The 19365-nt window shown below is 34.8% G+C and overlaps 3 protein-coding genes and 1 pseudogene across 4 annotated transcripts; all 4 read left to right on the top strand.

Moving 5' to 3' along the window:
* Positions 1588 to 6841, top strand: LOC18599423 (annotated as a pseudogene).
* Positions 7355 to 11024, top strand: LOC18599422 (probable UDP-arabinopyranose mutase 5). Of its 2 annotated transcripts, none has more exons than XM_018122134.1 (3): positions 7355 to 7689; positions 9375 to 9504; positions 9727 to 11024. In XM_018122134.1, exons 1-3 carry the CDS (start codon positions 7576 to 7578, stop codon positions 10773 to 10775), a joined length of 1293 nt encoding a protein of 430 aa, XP_017977623.1. In that variant the 5' UTR covers positions 7355 to 7575; the 3' UTR covers positions 10776 to 11024. The 2 variants fall into 2 exon arrangements, with proteins under 2 accessions (XP_017977623.1, XP_007029450.2); XM_007029388.2 differs by having other exon boundaries at positions 7356 to 7689; positions 9596 to 11024.
* On the top strand, positions 11521 to 14628 carry LOC18599421 (cytochrome c oxidase assembly factor 5). Its single transcript, XM_007029385.2, has 3 exons — positions 11521 to 11751; positions 11866 to 11970; positions 13895 to 14628. The coding sequence occupies exons 1-3, from the start codon at positions 11683 to 11685 to the stop codon at positions 13934 to 13936; spliced, it is 216 nt and encodes a 71-aa protein (XP_007029447.1). The 5' UTR covers positions 11521 to 11682; the 3' UTR covers positions 13937 to 14628.
* On the top strand, positions 15139 to 16102 carry LOC18599420 (uncharacterized protein At4g13230). The gene is made up of 3 exons (XM_007029384.2): positions 15139 to 15302; positions 15416 to 15541; positions 15692 to 16102. The coding sequence occupies exons 1-3, from the start codon at positions 15195 to 15197 to the stop codon at positions 15905 to 15907; spliced, it is 450 nt and encodes a 149-aa protein (XP_007029446.1). The 5' UTR covers positions 15139 to 15194; the 3' UTR covers positions 15908 to 16102.

Below are 19365 nucleotides of genomic sequence, written 5' to 3'. Positions count from 1 at the left end.
AATATAATACCAAACGCAGGGCAGTAGTATAGATATAGGATCTAAAATATTATTAGTTTAATTTTGGATTACGTAGAAAATCGTTAAATTTTTTTTTTAATATTAACCTTTTGATAAAATTTTTAAATTTTTTAACATTATATTTTTATATTGAATAGTGTTCTAAAATTAAAAGGCTAAAATTAAAATATAAGTAAAATAAAATTACTTCATAATAAAGTTTAATTTTCCAATTTTAATGTAAATATTTAAACATAATTAAGTAAAAGTCTCTAAATATATACATATAAAGATTATTTAAGAATAAATAATTTTTAAGAAATAAAAAAAATACAAAATGGTAATATTGGTGGGTGGAAATGGCCTATGTAATATATAAAATAAATCACCCAACTTTTATTTTTTTTAAAAAAAATGAACATTTTAAATGGACTGAATTAGTACAAAATTTGAAAGTTGAATTGAGTTTAGTCATCTTTAAAATATATAATAAATTTTATTTTTATCTAAAGATTTTTAAAATTAAAATATTCAAATTTTAAATTTTTTAAAAAAATAATAAACATTTAATTCAATTTTATTATTACTATAAATTATATATTTTATTTAGAAACTATATTAATGATGAAGGTCTAACTGTTTTCCTAAACCTTCTTTCTCAAATAAATATATGAACAGAAGTAATAACAATATACACAAGGAATGGTTTCTAATTTTCTAGTTATTAATTACTAGTTGTTGCATTCTTAATTAATAAATTATTCCAGCATGATCAATGGTAAAAGTTATATGAACTTAAATGTAACCAAATCGACTAACTTTCACACTTATTTTCCTACATAGTTATGCAAATTGATTCAAATTTAAATATGATAACTTGGATAAAATATAAAGACGAATTGGTTAGATATTTAATGAACAAACTGGGTTCTGTTCTGTTACTTACTATATTCAGAAAAATTTTAATATAAATCCATTAAAAATAATAATAAACAAATAGCCCAAAGTTTGATGAACCCATACACATTACTGAGACTTGAATTTGGAATTTAGAGGTTCAAGATCTCTTGCTGATTTATTATGCTTTCTCACCATGAAAGCCTGTAAAAGATATCTGTCTGACCATTTAGCTGATAATTGGGATGCCCACCTAGATGCTTGAGGTTGGGGCTGGCTGAAGGCTTGAAGAAGTTTCCATAACCACTCTCAGAATATATTTTCTGGAGAAGTACTATTTGAATCAACATGTTATAATCATCAGAAAGAAGGTTGTATCAACTTTGAGGAAGCTGCATGGATTAGCAGAGTATCTGATTCTACTAAAATGGATGTATTCTGAGCTTTGTTTGCGATAACACAAGTTGCTTCTGCAGTTATATTCATTTCCAAAAGAGTCCTACTATAAGTGCTTAACATTCATGCCATTGTTCTGACATGCACAGGCCGATGAAACAGGTCTTTAGTGTTGCCAGTGTTAAGCAACCACGTTGAAGTGCGGAAACCTATCTCTGCATGCAAATGGACATCTGGCAATCTCCTCTTTCCAACGCGTGTCATTATCAACACTCAATGATCATTTCCTTCTTTGCTCTTTTCTATGTTACAGCTTACACTGCTACTCCACTGCTAGGCTTTATGTTTCTACTCCCCTCTTTTTCAAGTTTCAATCAAACCTACACCTGCTTGAAAGATCCATCATGACTTCAACAATGTTCTAAGTAACTATCTAAGTATTTTTATCAGGTAAAAACTTGTACAGATTTTTTGGTTCCTAAGAAAACTTGAGAGAAAAAATTCCTGTGTTTCTCTTTTCTTGGGGGTAGGTGTGGTAGTAAGATCAAAGGGTTGAAAAAAATTCTCTTAGAGATATCAAAACTCTCTGTTTGTTGTTCTTTCTTTCTCTTACCTTTAATTTCTAGACAGTTAATTTGCAGGACCATGTTTCAGAATTTGGAATTATCATTATGAAGATTAATTTTGTGCCCTGTAATGTATGTTCTAGATATTATTCTGTTTTTGGCCCTTTCGGCTCCATTTGTTAGCATCCATGAAAATCTGAAGGCAAGTTACAAAGCAACCAAACAAAAGGTTAGCTGGTTAACTTTTCTAATGCTGAATTTTGTTCAGAATTTTATTTTATTAATTCAATGATGGCAATTTTATTTTCTTTTCTTTTTTTTTTTATTTTCTTCAGCTAAGTGAGTAACTAATTTAAGGCTTGTTAATTTGTTCTAGGATGGATGACCCAGAATCAGAATGGGAAATCCAAGAATCATCAGGAGGGAACAGTGACAACGGAAAACTACGTTGGATGATGAGATTAGGAAAGAAAATACTGGTCACTGGAATTGTTGTATCGTCTGCACCATTTGTGCTTCCTCCACTTGTGGCTATCTCCGCTATTGGGTTCTTTTGTTTGGTCCCTTATGGGATCTTCTTGCTAAGCTATGCTTGCACTGAGACTGTCATGAGTAGGTTATTTCCAATGCCTTCACCAACTGCCCCATTATTGTTGGAATATAGAGAGGCATATGATGGTGAAGAAGAAGCTAATGGGGATGAGAAGCAAGGAGAACAAAATGAAGTGATTAAAGGAGGTTTTAATATGGAGAGGGAGGAAAAAGAAATAAAGGAGGATACAATTGAAGAAGTTGAGATGAGAATTGAATTAGTTGACAAGGTAAAGGAGGAACTTGTTGAAGGGAATATTTTGCAAGAGGATGCATTTTCAAATGATGGTGTTGAAAATGATGAAAAGAAATCAATGGAAGAAGTGGATGAAATTTTAGAGGGAAACAGGCATGAGGAAGATGATGGTGAATTTTTGGATGAAGAAAAGGAAAGTCCATCCGAAAGTTTTGAGGTAGAAGTTAAGGAAGTTACAGAATCGAAAGCAGAGCAGCCTACTGTAGAGGAAAGTAGGGGTGAACAGCTAGCAGGTGATGGCCAAGGTTCTGAGGCTATCGTTGAGGGAGACAAGAAGCACAGCAGCAATATTGAGAAGGAACCACCACTGGAAGCTGAAAATGTCGAAGACAATGGGGAATTAGTAAGAGAGAGAAGTGGTTTATTGGGAAGAAATAAAGTTGAGAACAAATCTGATTATGCAAGGGATGATAAGGAGAGTGTTCAGAACGTAGATGCACAGAGAAAACCAATAAAGAAGACTGAGTTGAAAGTTGAGGGAACAACAAAAAGGAAAGGGGAACAATCCATCGCAGAAAGTGTGAATGAACATCCAGGAGATGAGATTCATGAGGGTGAAGAGAAAGAAAGGGGCAATTTGAATAAGGAAACGACAGCTGAAGTGAAAAATGTTGCCGCTCAAATAGTTCAGGCCACTAATATAGAGAGTGATGAATTGGTAAGAGAGTCAAGGGGATCATTAGAAAGAGGCAGAGAAAAGGGCAGAAATCGTGATGCAGTGGAAGATAAGCAGGGTGTGAAAAGGGCAAAAGTTGATGCCGAAGGAGAACTACTGGAAGGGAATGAGAGAGCAACAGAAAGGAAACAGAAACAACCCCTTGTAGAAGAAAGTGTGGGTGAGCAGCCAGTAGATGAGGTTAGTGGTATTCTAGGTGGCTTAGAGGGAAGTGATAAGAATGACAGCAATATGGAGGAAACACCACTGGAAGTAAAAAATATACCTGTTCAGTTAGTCCAGTTCATTGATGTTGAAGAGAATGAGAAATTAGTGATAGGAGCAAGGGGTTTATCAGAAAGAATCAGTGATGAGAGCAAACCAGATCATGAAGTGGATGATAAGCAGAGAGAGAAAGAGTAATGTAGGTGGAGTTGGAGCAATCAAAAGAGATAGAGGCGAAAATTGAGGGAACAACAGAAGTGAAAGTGGAACAATTCCTCGGAGATGAAAGTATGAGTGAAGAGCCAATAGAGGAGGTTTGTAATATTGTGGTTGAGTTTGAGGGAGATGAGAAGAATGGCAGCAATATTGAGGAGGAAACACCATTTCAAATAAAAAATGTAGCTGTACAATTATCAGAGTCTACTGATATTGAAGAGGATGAAGAATTAGTAAGCGAGACTACGGGATTACTAGAAAAAATCAGGGATGAGGGGAAAACTGATTATGCAGTGGATGATACGCTGCGTACAGTAAAAGAGCATGCAGGTGCAGAGAAGGATGATAAGAAAATTGTTGGGGATGTTGGAGAGGCTGAAAATAGATGTATTCTTGCCTATGACAGAATGGGAAAGCCAACTAGGGTGTTCGAACCCAAAGAAAATAAGGAAGATAACAAAGTGCAAATGAAGGAATCTATGGAAAATTTGGATGCTGCCTCAAAGGAGATGAAGCTGGGTACAGATATTGAAGGTTTATCTGAGAAAATGGATGTTGATAATATTCCCTCAGTAGGCCTGGTGAGTGAAACAGCAAAAAATGGTAGCAGTACAACAGAGATTATAGTAGAAAGTGCTATATTAATGGAAGGAGGACGAGCAGAAGATGGTAATGAAAACAATGTAGAACAAAATTATCTACTGAATTGGGAGAAGAAAGATGTGATTTTCTCCAATAAAGATGAAAGAGAAATCGGTGATGAACAAGGGCTTGACTTGTTAAGTACGGTTAGTCAGCAGGGCTCCCCTTCATATGTGAACACTTTTGAAGGTAGTCTTTTGCAATAGTTGCTTTTCAGTTTATCTTGTTCTCAGTATTGCTCTTGGTAATAAGGGTAAATGCGATTCTCATATTTATACCCATATGGTGCACATGCAGAAAGTCATCCTTCATTAAGTTACTCAGATCACCAAGAGATTTCTGATTCTTTAGAGCTTCCTATTTCTACAAAGGCTCAAGAATCAGACGACATTCATATATCTGCAGCAGGTGCCATTGATAAAGCTTCCAATGAGGTAAGGCCTAAGTTTATTTATATTGCATATCATTGTGGCTGTTACTGAATAGAATTCTCAGTCTCACTAAGATTGGGAGCCATACTCCAAATAATTGATGTATAAGGGCAGAACTTTTTTAGCTTACTTTTTTTTTATTGTTTCAGAATATTCTTAGTATTAACCACTTTATTATTTGTTTCTTACCTTCGTTACTTCTTGTTCCAAAATCATTTTACAATCAATAAGGCTTAGCTTTCTGAGTCCAAGGACTGATTTGGTCATCTTCAATCAAATCATTGCCTTTCTGGCATTACCCCTTTGTTGACTGCTGCATGCACCATTTTTTTTTCAGTGACCATCTATGCATGCTTTCTCTATTCTTTGTTTGTTATAAAAATGTCAGTGGCGCTTCATATGCCACATTTGTATTATATACAATGACTGCAAGCTTAGGTCTTAAAGGAGGAGGCCACAGATTGTTTTAGGTGACTATTAAACTTTTACAAGAAAAAAAAATTGAATATTTGCATTGTGGAGAACATTAAATCCTGGGGCCAGCACATGAAACATAAGCACCTGGCCTGATGCTGCTCATAATTTAAGTGAAACCTGTACTGTTCTTTCCACTTTCTTCCTTTTTTTTTTCCCTGAAAGCTTTTAACTCAATAGTCATGTTGTCAACAGTTTGTATGGATGCATAGGCTGTACACCTATGTGCTCTTTTATTTTGTGTCATTAAAGTCTTGAGAGGCTCTACTGAGCATTTACCAACCTGTGAGTGTTTGCGGTTTAGAGAGAAGTGAACAATTTAAGGGTTTATACAAACATTTACTGGTGTCTAGTGATTGTTGCCAGTGTTAACTTTGAGTAACCTTTAGATTCTGAGAGCAACATTAAGTTGCATGTTGGATGTTCTTGGATAGGTATAGGCCCTCAATTTCCACTATGGCCAAGGGAGAAAAATGAAAAAAAAAAAAAAAGGTAAGAAATCAGGAACATATAATATAATACAATGCTGTAACACATCCCAGATGAATCTTGCCACCAAAACAAGTTGCCTTTTCAAGACAGAATCAGTCTCATTAGACAGCAATTCCGAATAATATGTTGCTGCTGGTTGTATTGAGCTTCTTGAGTTTCTTCTCTTCCTAAGTTCTCACACGTACACCCATTGGTTCGGACATAGTTCAAAAAATATAAGATTGAAAGCAAATAATGGAAACACTTACTTTAAAATTATCGACATGGTAACTTTTTGATTTGTGGGATGAGAACGCAACTGATCACACTGGTCCTATTGGTCATTTTCAATTTATTTGTTGTTCCTTTGTTTTGATCTTTTTTAAACTTAGAACAGGCTAGCTTGCTCAAACATGAATTAACTTGTCGGAACATGACCGTCATGATGGTAAAACCCCTAGCACATAGGGAAGAGGTCTTTCCTGAAGTAAATGTGCTTATGGCAAAGGATTATAAACATTTCAATCCTCTTGTCTATTTGTTGCTTTTGCTTGTAGGCTACTTCATATTGATTGCATTAAGTCTATCCTACTGTAGGCATTATACAGTAAGGCGAAGGTATGGGAACAAATCAATGCGCTGCGAACAATAGTTGGATATGAAGCTGCACGAAAGGAAACGTGCACAGAGGAATTGAAAGCTCTCTATCTGTTCACTGGAATTGAACCCCCCGCTTCCTTCAAGGACACTTCTGATGTTGTGGAAGTCAATGCCAAGCTTCGGTTTCTCATGTCTGTCATTGGAGTGAAGTAGGAAACTAGTTCATCATGGACTTGCTTTTAGTAGGCTCTATGGAATTTTCATTTTCTTCTGAGATTTGTGTACTAATTAAAAACTTCATCTTGTTATGCTGTTTAGGACTTTAGACTAAAGAGTAGAGAAAGCTTGGAGTGTAGGATAATATGAGCTTGAGCTCTTTTGGTCACATGAACTATCTCTATATGTAGCATATTGAATTTTGCATTTTGGAACTAAGTGTTGTTTTTGCATTAGTGTTGAATTGGACATTGTTGCAGCATTACCTTTGGGTCTAAGCCATTTCCTTTGGGGTTATAGTTTGATCATGAAGCATGCTTCAAGAGGTCCTAAGGAACAGTTTCAGATACAAAACCAGCAAAGTGATGAGCAAATTTTCTGTGATATTTCATGCTAGAGTCCCCAACATCTTCATATTCATTCCTGTATAAAAGAATCTTTTTATCATCATTAAATTATCAATTTAATACTTAAAAAAAAATAAATTCATATATATATATATATTAACAATTTATTGAATATAAGAGAAAATAATCTCCCTTACAAATAATCAATTGAAGCCCAAGTTTGCATAGGAGTGGGTTGCTCAATCTGGGTCAGAGCCGTTTATTTTCTCAGCCCATGATTCCACCGATCCGATCCCATCCAACCCCATACGTGCGGCTGACGAGGCACGTGTGAAGATAACTGTGAACTAGACTGTACAATCAAAAATTGTCAGACACAAGGGTGACGGAGAAACCGCTGCAGATACTCAGCCTGCAAAACTGCAAAATCGGATCAAGCACTTAGACCGATTCTTCATTTATTTTTATTTTTTAATTTTATATGTATTTGTTTTAGTTATAGATCCAAGAATATTATACCTTTACTTTTAATTTTTTTTTGTAAGAAATCAATAAAAAAAAATTAGGAAATGAAATAAGTTAAAGTGAATGAATGAGAACCCCGCCTTCTTTGCTGTCTTTAACTATAGATTCAGCTGTCATAAACCTATCCAACATCACCGATCTCTCTCCTCTACCTGATCATATCCTCATCGATCTCTTCCTGGTAAACTTTCTTTCTCTCTTCATTCTTAGTTCTTGATGTTCTTTTCTTGAGTTTTCTTGCCGTTTGGGTAGATGCGTAGTTCTATTCTTGACTGTCTTTTTGAATTTCTTTCTTTTTATGTAAAGTTATGAATGTTTCATGGTTTGGGTTGGGTTGGGTTGGGTTGTGTTGTGTGGTTGTAGCTATGACGATTTTCTGGGTTACACGAATCCTTTGATTTTAATGTGATATGGCTAAGACTTTAGGAAGTGGTTAATAGTTTGGTTAAGGAGTTGCCTAGTCTGTTTTCTTGCATTCACATGTTTGTTTTGATCAGCTATCTAAACTGGGTTTCCTTCTTCTTCCTTTTGTTTTTTTTTTTCATATTAAACAAGTTTCAAACTTGTTTCATATGTGCTTCAATATGATTCATTGTCTTTTCAATCGAAAATGGCTTTCAGTCAATATTTTCTATCGAATTTGAATTCCAGTCTCGGTTACATCTTGATTTCCAACTGCTAACAAAAAATTGTGAGCGGGTGTATACTTAAGGGCGTGTTGGGATCTCATGCGAGTAGCTTGAAGTTATCTAGATACTAATATATGAGTACTTTAAGGCCTTAGGATGTGTAAAGCCACTGCTCTTTCTTTCTTGTTTAAATTTTCAGTCCAAGTGGTAGACAAAGAAATTTAACTCTGGTAAGACAATCAGCATAGATTTTGAAGAATTGCTGTTGAATTTAATGTTTTTCATAGTAGAGTAGGCAGTATTCAAAATCTGGTGGACAATTGTTGTTTCCAGTGAATGGAGAAACCTGAATAGATTACCATATTGATGGCGATTTCAACAACTAAGCGGTCAGCCATGTTGGTTGTGGTGCCTGCTGAGTCCTACAATCAATGTGGCTGGGGGCAAAGAAGAGGAGTTTCTCTTTCCATTTCAACAAGTAGCACTTTGCTTTCTTGATAAAATTTACCCACTTAAAAAAACAAGGCAGGAGAATACTTTGAGGAGTGTCTTATTGTATTGGATCCATAAGTATACTTTGCAGGAAAAGTCACCGCACTGGTTTTTAAATTGATCGATTTGAACAAATTTTCTGACAGTTTAAGTGGCATTGAATGGATTTTTGGGAGAATAAAAGTTTTGTGATTTTGGTTCGATGTCAAGGAGTTTGAGATTTGCATGTAGGTTTACATTTTGGTTCTTTAGGACTAAAGATTTTACTAATTCTTTTAAAGACATGTCTAAGGAAACAGCAAACTAGCTGTTGAATTTAAGTTACAGAGGCTTCTAAATTTTTCTTCTTTGTTTCCCTTCTTATGCTTGGATGGGTAGCTCATATCACTCGCTTTAATCACTTGATTTGATAAGTTTTGTTATCTGTGCCACTTGTTTAATAAATTTCCTATGCGATGATAATGTTTTTTTTCTTCTTTTTCTTAACCTTTTTCTTATTTATTCTGTATTGCATAATTTTCCACATTTTTGTTTCTGAATTCTTTCCATTTTCCTTTTCTCCATCAAATCCTTTGAACCTTAGTATAATTGAATTAAATCTCAGCTTCATGCTTATTTTTACTTTCTTTCTTCGGTCTGCCAAGCTTGAATTTAGGTTTATGAATCTAGCTTGTCTCTGGAACCTTGTGATTTCTTTGTTTGAACTTTTTGTTTGGTTCAAGTGGCATTTTTCATGATTCGGCAGAGAACATTGAGAGCTGGAAAGCTAACTGAGAGAGTTCTGAAGCTGTTTATAGCTACCGGAAAGGACGAGGTCCACTCACTCATCCAGGCGCTCAACATTCAGGTCATAGTTACCCCTGTCCTTCCTACCAGTAAGTCTTTTTCAGAATAATGAATATTCCTTTTTTTTTTTAGCAATAGGTTTTGAGCTGATTTCAAAATGAATTTTTGTTCCCTCCATAGGATGTTCTGAGAAATTCTGAGATTGGTTTAATCTGTGGAACACGCAGTACTTTGGTCTAAACACCAGTTGCTTTTAGGGGGCCAGACTTTCTGAATTGGGTTGTTGTTTGTATTTGGCAAGATGTCTCTAGAAATTAAGGACGATGAGATTGACATTGTGATTGGAGCAGTCAGTTCTGACATGACATCTTTCTTGAATGAATGGAGACCTATATTCTCTCGATTTCATCTCATAATTGTCAAAGACCCTGATTTGAAAGAGGAACTCAAAATACCTGAAGGCTTTAACCTTGATGTCTATACAAAGTCTGACATAGATCGAGTGGTGGGTTCTTCTACTTCAATTCTCTTCTCTGGCTATTCATGCAGGTATTTCGGCTATCTTGTTTCTCTGAAGAAGTACATTATCTCTGTAGACGATGACTGTCTCCCTGCCAGGGACAATAAAGGCTTTTTGGTGGATGCTGTTGCCCAGCATATTACCAACCTTACAAACCCAGCCACTCCATTCTTTTTTAATACTCTGTATGACCCTTTCTCTGAAGGAGCAGATTTTGTTCGTGGCTACCCATTTAGTCTTCGGAGTGGGGTGAAATGTGCTTTGTCATGTGGGCTCTGGCTTAATCTGGCTGATCATGATGCACCTACTCAAGCCCTCAAGACAAGACAAAGGAATTCCCGATATGTTGATGCAGTTATCACTGTCCCAGCTAGGGCCCTGGCACCTATTAGTGGAATCAACATTGCTTTTGATCGTGAGGTGGTAGGACCTGCCTTGGTTCCAGCTTTGAGATTGGCTGGGGAAGGTAAGTTTAGGTGGGAAACAATGGAAGACATCTGGAGTGGGATGTGTGTTAAGGTTGTATGCGATCACCTGGGGCTTGGTGTGAAAAGTGGACTGCCTTATGTGTGGAGAACTGATAGAGGTGATGCTATCTCAAGCTTGAAAAAAGAGTGGGAGGGTGTGAAGCTGATGGAGGAAGTTGTCCCATTCTTTCAGTCAGTGAGGTTGCCACGAACAGCTACAACAGCAGAGGACTGTGTCGTTGAGGTGGCAAAAGCTGTTAAAGAGCAGCTAGGATCAACAGATCCAGTGTTTGCTCGCGCTGCTGGAGCCATGCTGGATTGGGTCAAGCTCTGGAAATCAGTTGGATCTAGCTCATCTCCCCCTGGGGTATAGGAATTAATTATGGTTATAAGTTCCTTTTTTTTTTTTTGCTAGAATGATTTCCAGTATGCACTTCCTAGATTTCCATGTTTTTATCATACTTGTACCCTATAATAGTACTTTTATAATGGTTGATGGAGTCTAGCCTGGTCAATGAATAAAACATATATGGTTGTTGCGGAGAAGGTTATGTTGTGTTAAATTTTTGGACGCTGCAATGTGATTGTATTGTTCATACTCTTATGTTTCTGATTATCTTCACTTTGCTGATTGATAGAACTTTTGGATGGAAAATTTGGGTTAAACTCTTGTGTTAAAAAAGTCATGAATTATTTCCTGCTAAATTATATTTTTTAATAGTCCAAGGACTTCTGAAGAAATCTCTTTTTCTTAGCAATAGTTATAGGCGCTCCTTTGTCACTAGTTAATCATCAATGAAAATACAAAATGAGCAATAGTCCTTTGAAGGAATCCCAAATACATAATGTTGCTGTTGTGGTTTCTTTTGCAAATCAATTGTAATTAATGGTCAATGGTGTTAAAAACCATTTTTGCACTTCATCTTTTTTAATTTGTTTGCATCCAAATTTCATATAAAAAATTTAAATGTAACTTTCCTTGGTTTAGGAGAATTTGAATAGAAGGTATGTTTCTTATTGAGCCAAATATTCAATGCTCATAAAATTTTATGTGTTCCTTTTGTATAAATAACCATTTTTCATGGTACCCAACTCTAAATATCTCTTTTTATAAACCCTTTCTTAAAACCCCACCAGGCACAAGCTTCCCACGAGTTCAACGAGAAGAGCCCTCCAAATCAAAAACCCAGTAATCATAACGGACTTGCGTGCCTTCGTTTTTTCCTTTTTCTTGGTTGGATTTTCAGATAAAGGCTTTTCTGGTTGTGGGAAAGTGAAAAATGTCAAAGTCTTGCAAGGGTTTGGCCATGGAACTGGTAAAGTGTTTAAGTGAATCAGATTGTGTCAAGGTACTCTTTCTTCCCTTTTTCTACTGCTCTCTTTTCCCTCTGCTTTCCCATTTTTTTCCCGACATAAAATTGTAGATTATTATTGTATTTGGGCAATTGGGTATTGTTGGTCAGGTTGAGAAGCGTTCCTTCAGGGAATGTGCTGGAGAAAAAAGCCCTTGTATATCAAGCGAGTGTGTAGGACTCAGAGAAACTTATTTCAATTGCAAAAGAGGACAGGCATGCTGCTTCTTCTCTTCTTATTTCTCTGTGTTCAATTATAGATGTTTTCTATCTTATTCATGTCTCCTATATTGCTGGGGATTTCTTTTTATCTTTCATGGGTATGGTTTAAATTATGGTCCAAGTTATGATTTTAATTGGTTTAGGAAATGGTTATCTGATTTTTTTTTCTTCCTGAAAGAATGGTCTGCTGTTGATTTTTTTTCTTCTCGTATATGATTTGGGATTACAGAATGGGAGGTAGGCCTCTCCCACCTTGCTCATCCCAAGATTGGAACTTGATCTAAGACAGAATTTCAGGTTCTAACCGCTATGGTGTCCCCATGTGGAAAATGGTTGATAACGACAAGATTCATATCACTTACAGTTACCTTTGCTGCCACCCTTTTCTCTAGGTTGAATTTTACCAAATGGAAAAGGGATTACTAGTAGGATATGAATAAGTCTTTTGTATATTTCTCTGCCAGATGAATAGTTATTCCTGTAATGTATATAGAATCAGAATATATTTGAAAAACATCAGAAATACTGGTTTGTTGGTTTTATCTGTGTCCTTTTTTCTGAACTTTAAATTGAAAAAAGAAATAAAATTTTCTTCACCTATAACTCCCAATTGAATTGCATTGCTTACAAAGGGCAAACAAACCTAATAGAGCAGTTCATTTTTAGATTTTGGCTTTCTTAGTTTATCCCCACAACAATGTCATAAAGGCATAGGCTAGAATATTTATCATTGTAATTCTTCAGATTAAAGGGTCTCTGTTTTGTTATGTTCTAGTTTTCTTTAGTTTTAGATTTAGGACTATCTAGTACATTCAAAGTTTGGCCAAATCCAGAGCAATTGCTGTCCCACAAGATAATGGTACTATTCATAGTGGCATCTTAACCTGTGTCTCTTGGACCTCATATGAGTCTCAAACAGTGGGTCACTTAATTTTTTGTTAGTTTTTCCTTACATTTGAAGGACCATTTTCTTCTACCACGTCTAGTTTGAGGTGCTGGGTGTGTGCCAGACATTGGCATGGTAGAAAAAACTCTGACTAAGATGGAGCTTATGAACTTAAGCATCTCAGTATCCCTTATTTAATTTTAATCGCGGAAACCCTACATTTGTATGTATTTTTTATATGATAATAGAATGCAGGGTTCATATGTACATATTTGATAAAGTCATGAACGTGGTCTAGGATATATTGACTTTGAAAAGCATGTTAGATTGAAATAATTAGAGTCAAATTAGTTATGTAAATTGTAAAGTAAAGAACCTTCATTTTGTTAACATATAGTACGTATTAATATGACCAAGATCCCAATTTGTCTGTTTGTTTTCTTAAAGCCTTACTATCTTTTAAATAAGGGGAGGGGAAACAAATTGCTGAGAGAAAGATGGAGGGAAAGCATGTTTTTTCCCTTTTGAATGCAACTTAATCCCTAGAAGCTTCTGCTATAGAAGTGCTAATTGCTGTTCATTTATAGTTAGTGAGAACATTATCACATTTTGCTGCTGCGGGTGGTCCATGCATTTGTGATCTTTCTTTCCTTACATTTGAAATCTTACTTTTGTTATTGTAAACCAAGGATTGTGAAACTAATCGATCTATAATGTATCTTTGTTGCAAGATATCTGTATTGCACATAGGTATATTTGCTTCATAGGTTCATGATAAATAGATGATAATGAATTATCATATCAAAGGAGATCAAGCAGGCTTATGATTTTAATAGTTGAAAAACACTATTGTCATAGTAACGCGTAGCTTGGATGATTGAATTTGTAAATAGGTAACATGAATACAAACTCTATAGGAGAAATGCTGGGTATTTTGGTGAAATAGTAATGAGTTATGGCCTTCTGATGATATTGAAAATCGAACACTTCCAGTTATACTAACCTGTTATGCATTCATTTTTTCACTACCAGGTTGACATGAGAGCTAGGATTCGTGGAAACAAAGGCTACTGAATGGGGGATGATCTGTTCTCTACTTGTACATGGTTTACTGCATGGCACCTTTGAAATTTTCGTTTTTGTCTCCCTTCCCAATTTGCCCCCAGAGTAACAGTTTTTGGGTTAGCTTCAACCTTAGACCTTGTCTACACACTTTAAATGAGGATACACCAATCTCCACGAGATGTTGAACATTTAAGACATGGATGTTATTATTCTGTAAAATTCTTGGTGTCACGAGTCATTGTTAGAGTCAGATATAACTATGAAAAATAATGTGCTTATAACTGGAGTATTTTGGATTTTTCGAAAGTGGATTTAGGGATCTGAATTTTGGACCCTTATTGCTAAGATTGGTATTCATATATTTTTTTTTTTCAAAATGAATGTCGATGAGTCACATTCTCTGTTGCTTGAAGCAATTAAAGGTCATCTTTTCGAAGAATGGGGAGTGAACAGTTATTTACGTTTGTGGAGAATTTAGTGTCTGTGCATATTGGATGATCAGGGGCAAAACTCGATGAGATATTGCACGTCTTTGATGATCCACCAGATTGTGTTGACCTTCTTTTATGCGAGCAGCTTGGTTCAGATTTCCTCCAGTTTAATTAGCACGTTAAGCTTTTAGCAATTTCTCTTTGTATCAATAGAAACCAAGTTTACGTAAGTTTAATTTACATGTGAATTAGACCCTGTTATTTTTCTACTCGAGTAAAGGGCCCAATATATGATGATGTAACACCCTGGATTGACTACCATAGAGTTATCCAAATAATAGGGACTCAAAATGATTAACTGCAAAAGTTAATCTCAACAGGACAAGTTAAAGGAATCGCCATCGATTAATCAAAGGTTCACAAACTCTCTACTGCTAGAGTGCTTTGAATATGAACATATGATCATTCTGTTTTAGTTAATCAATACTTTCATATACGTGTGTTCTTACCTCACTTTCATCTTAAAATTGGAACTTAAAACCTTAAATTTTAAAGTCCAATCATCGGAAAAGGAAAAAAAAAAGCATGAAAATGTTTGCTGCCATGTATTATTAGTTCCTAAAAGTATGAATTGGTGTTGAAACCACATACCTATCCTATAAGACTGGGTCCTCTTGACCACAGAGCATACCTTCTAAACCAATCATTCTCAAAAATTACTCTAACATCAACCAACATAAACCGCCTTCTTCCTTCTTTATATACCCACTTTACAAACACAATTTTTGCGTTCAATTGTTTCGTCCTTGTCCAACAAAGTTCCATTAGAAATCAAAATGGCCATCTTAAACCTTGTTAACAACCTGTTCACTATTGGTAACTTTGGAGCCACCATCACTAGGAATAGGTTAGTTTCAGCAGCTGTCAGGCCAAGATTTATTCAAGTAATTTTTTCTTCTCACTTCAGTCTTTAGCTTCACAGGTTTAGCCTAGTTGGCAATAATTAAGCGAGTTCTTGTTTGAAATATTTATTTATTTATTTTTTGATGTGCTCTAGGCAAGTTCGAAGCAGGAAGCTCAGGCAGCATGTGATAAGGCAAAGGAGGCTGTCAAACAAGGAGCTAATGAAGCAAAGAAGACTGGTGAAAACATAAAGGATAAGGCTACTTCGACAGCTGACCAAGTAATAAAAATCCTATTCTTTCAGGCTCAAAGTCTCCAGTTTTTAATCGTCGGGGTGTTGTCTTTGGGATTATGTTGATATGTTTCTCGTTTCTGTTAGTATAATAGCGTGAACAGGTTTCTCAGCAAAAAATTTGATTAACATATATAGGTGGGACAGAAGACAAAGGAAATGGCTGGCAAGGCAACGGATGCAGCGCAAGAAATGACTGCGAAAGCAAAGCAGACTGCGCAAAACGCATGGGATTCAGCCAAGGAGACAGCTCAAAAGGCCAAAGACACTGTGCTAGGAAAGGCCGATGAAACAAAGGAAGCTATTAAAGAAAATGCAGAAAAAATTAAGCAAAGCATCAACACCAAAAACTGATACATTCCTAAGGTCGAACCACAAGAAATAAATTCGCCATTAGGCTAACAAGCCAATTAATTGGTGCACCTTCTTCGTTCTTTGGAGCCCTCTTTTCTTTTGCTTTTCTGTTTTGGCTCTTTTCATTGGCAGTTGTGAAGTATCATGTATAAATTACTCTTCCGTTAATAAAATTTTTGGAATTTTATTAAAATATATATACTTATCACCCCTCGACGGATTTTTTTGGGTAAAATGTATTAACATCTTTAAGTTTTAATTATAATTTTACGCGCATCTATTGGTTTTTAAAATGTACAATCCATCTAAAAAAATATCTTTTGTTGAACATATAAGTCTAATTATTGAAATTGGATGGTGAATTATGCCTTGGATGACTAGTAGACTTTATGTCGTAAATAATCCGAGAATAGAGGTTGTTTGGATTCCCCAAATGAGGGTGAATTGAAATTTTATGTCAACAAATCAGCTAAAGGGAGTCCCAGGTCTACAAGTTGTGGGGGAGTGCTTAGAGATTGTAATGGTAATGTAATGAGTTTTCTCTTTGGTCTTTTGGGTATATGAGAGTCTAATTATGCAGATTATAGCCATTCAAACTGTTTTATATCTTTATGTTGATTCTCCATGGAAAAATATTAAATCTTTGGTGATTAAGTTAGATTCATGTGTTGCATTTTCATGGGTTCTTACATCGGATACTAGGTCATGGGTTTTGTGGAAGGTTTTTACTGATATTGACAAGTTGTAGAATGATTAGTGAAGTTAGATACAAGTAGATTTATAAGGACGCTAATCATTTTGCACACGCACTTGCAACAATGAGAGTGAATTGACTCATCATGTTTAATGCGCATTAGTGATTGGATATATGCAACAAAAATGGGCATTGATATACTTGATAGGATCAGTGTGCATTGTGGGTTGGACACATGATGCAGAATGCTTTATCTCTTTAGGCTATCATTTGTGGCTTGTTTTGACCTTTCATGTTTTTTGTGGGTTTGTGTGCAAAGGAGTTATTGTTTGAGTCCGGACGAAGATATCAAAAAGTAAGGGTGAATTCGAGGCGGGCATTTATCCAACCGAGTGGCTAACCACATTGCGGTCCCTAGTTTTGACCTATACCATGCGATGGGGCTGTTAACCCTTACCGGAATGCCATTAACCTTATAAGGTGTGATGGAGGAGCAGCACCAAGCCTAGGCTGTTGCTTGCTTTGCTTGATTAATGAAAGCTTCCGTACCATGTATGGAATTTTAACGTACTCGCCTAATATTAGTGATTAATATAAATATTAGTGATTAATATATATAGCCTAATTTGTTGGTATTTATGATGCACAAATCCTTTAAGTTTTGCCTATTAATTAGTATTTGGCTTTGCATTACTATGGATTAAAGGATTAAAGTTGCCCAACATCGACATAAGCTTTTGTTGTAATGGCAAGCATTTTGATTCTACCAATAGATATATTAGACCAGAGGTAAATCGGGAGGTAAAACAGTCGACGCCAATCGATTGGTGGGTTACCACTAATGGTTGCTCACCCTGAGTAGAAGTAGTCAATTATGGGTGACCTACTAAGAAAAACAACTTAAGTCCCTTTAGAGTTAATTGTTGTCCTTTTAATGACGGAGACAAGATTTCGCGTTTGGAAAGACAAACAAGAGGTGGGTTGGTCATTGGGTCTTGAAACAGTGAAATTTGGAGAATAATTCTATTATAATAGATTTTATTTTAATTCCTAAATCTATTAAAATTAGTTGTTAACTAATTATTATGGGACATCTTATCAAACAAAAAATATATTATAGGAGCAAAATTATAAAATTCTAAAAAAGTAAAAATATTTTAAGAAATTTTAAAATTTTTAAAAGAAGGGGAGCGGGCCAGCGCAAGGTATGTGTGTATGGGCATTATACCAATATAATAGCTCAACCATTACTAGTTACTAAGACCCGTTTGGTAGCTAGGGAGGATAAAAACGAGGAAGGAAGGAAAAGGTTTTGATTCAAAGTGTAGTTACGAAACCTAGTCATTAGATTATAAGGAAAAATCATCATTTCTCTTTTTCATCTTTCCTACCAAATGAATCCTATAGACCTTCATGCTTGTCGGTCAACTAATTGCTGGACTTCCCATTTACATAGGAATACTATATTGGTGTTTTAATCTAAACCAGAGAGAATTTCAGAGTTAAAAGTGTGCTCAAATGATGTATTGGGAAAAAAAAATTAAATGTGACGAAATTAATTAATGTATAAAAGATCCATTTTGTAAAAAAACATCTTACCCAATGCCCTTAAGATTTGTTTTTTTTTTTTTAGCAAACTTCTTTGGAGATTACTTAAACAAACAAGAAATTATATCCTTTTATTCTCTTGTTTTTTTCCTTGTTAACATATTTTCGATCTCTTTTAAACACTATACATTGGTTCATTTAACCTTGTATATTCTATATAAGAGAATTTCAAGACAGATTTATCTTAGGGAACTTAATTTGAAATGAAGGAGTTTAGATATTTAATTTTAATTATTAAAAAAGTTATGCCATAAATTCATAAAAACGTAACATCATGATTACAGTTAAATTCATGAATTTGTCACATTTCAAGTAAGTATATAGTGAATTTGATATACATGAATCCTAATGTGAATTTTAAATTTGTTGGTTGTGCTCTCTCAAATAAAGAGGTATTTTTTTTATGTTTAAATCAAATCTTTCTTTCCCAAAAAAAAAAATGTAAACCTTTTTACATTCATCCTAATAATTAATTTGAATAACAAATAAAATCCAAATTCAATCTTCAAAAATTCATGTTATAGATGAATTTCCATCTTCACAATTAATTTTTGAATAATTTCTCTAGTTTTCATTTTATTCTTGATCCTCAACTTCTCAATCGCTTAATTCAAGTCCCAAATCCTTTTAAGGCATTACAATATAGTCCTTGTCGTTACATAATTCAGTTAAATTCGACGAAAAGTGCTTACTAAACAATCATCTAGGCATTTCTGTTTATTTGAGCGGAATTATTTAATGGTATTACATTATTAAAACAATATAAAGAGGTTTTGGATTTTACTGAAACAATTAAAAGGAGTTAGTCACCAAAATGAGTTTTTACTTAAAGGTTGGGGACTTTGGATATATTTAATTAACTCAAACAGGGAAAGGAATGCATTATATGGAAAAGAATGTGTAATATCTAAAAAAGCCCTCAAAATATTTAAAAAAATTCAAATAAGTCTTTAAACTTTTATTGTATTCAATTAAGCGCTTATGCTTTTATTTTGAACTAAATTTTACAAATTCGTATTTATTGAGCCACTATAAACATTAAAAATAAACATTATAATTATTGATCTTTTATCACTTTTAATTTGCTATCTTGCTACCAACCATTTCAAATTATTAGCTCGTTCAAATTGATATTCATCAATTCAAGATATTTTGC

Source organism: Theobroma cacao, chromosome 5, assembly GCF_000208745.1.
Source record: "Theobroma cacao cultivar B97-61/B2 chromosome 5, Criollo_cocoa_genome_V2, whole genome shotgun sequence".
NCBI lineage: Eukaryota > Viridiplantae > Streptophyta > Magnoliopsida > Malvales > Malvaceae > Theobroma > Theobroma cacao.
Note: the sequence above shows the minus strand (reverse complement) of the source record. Positions and strands in the feature narration are given on the sequence as shown.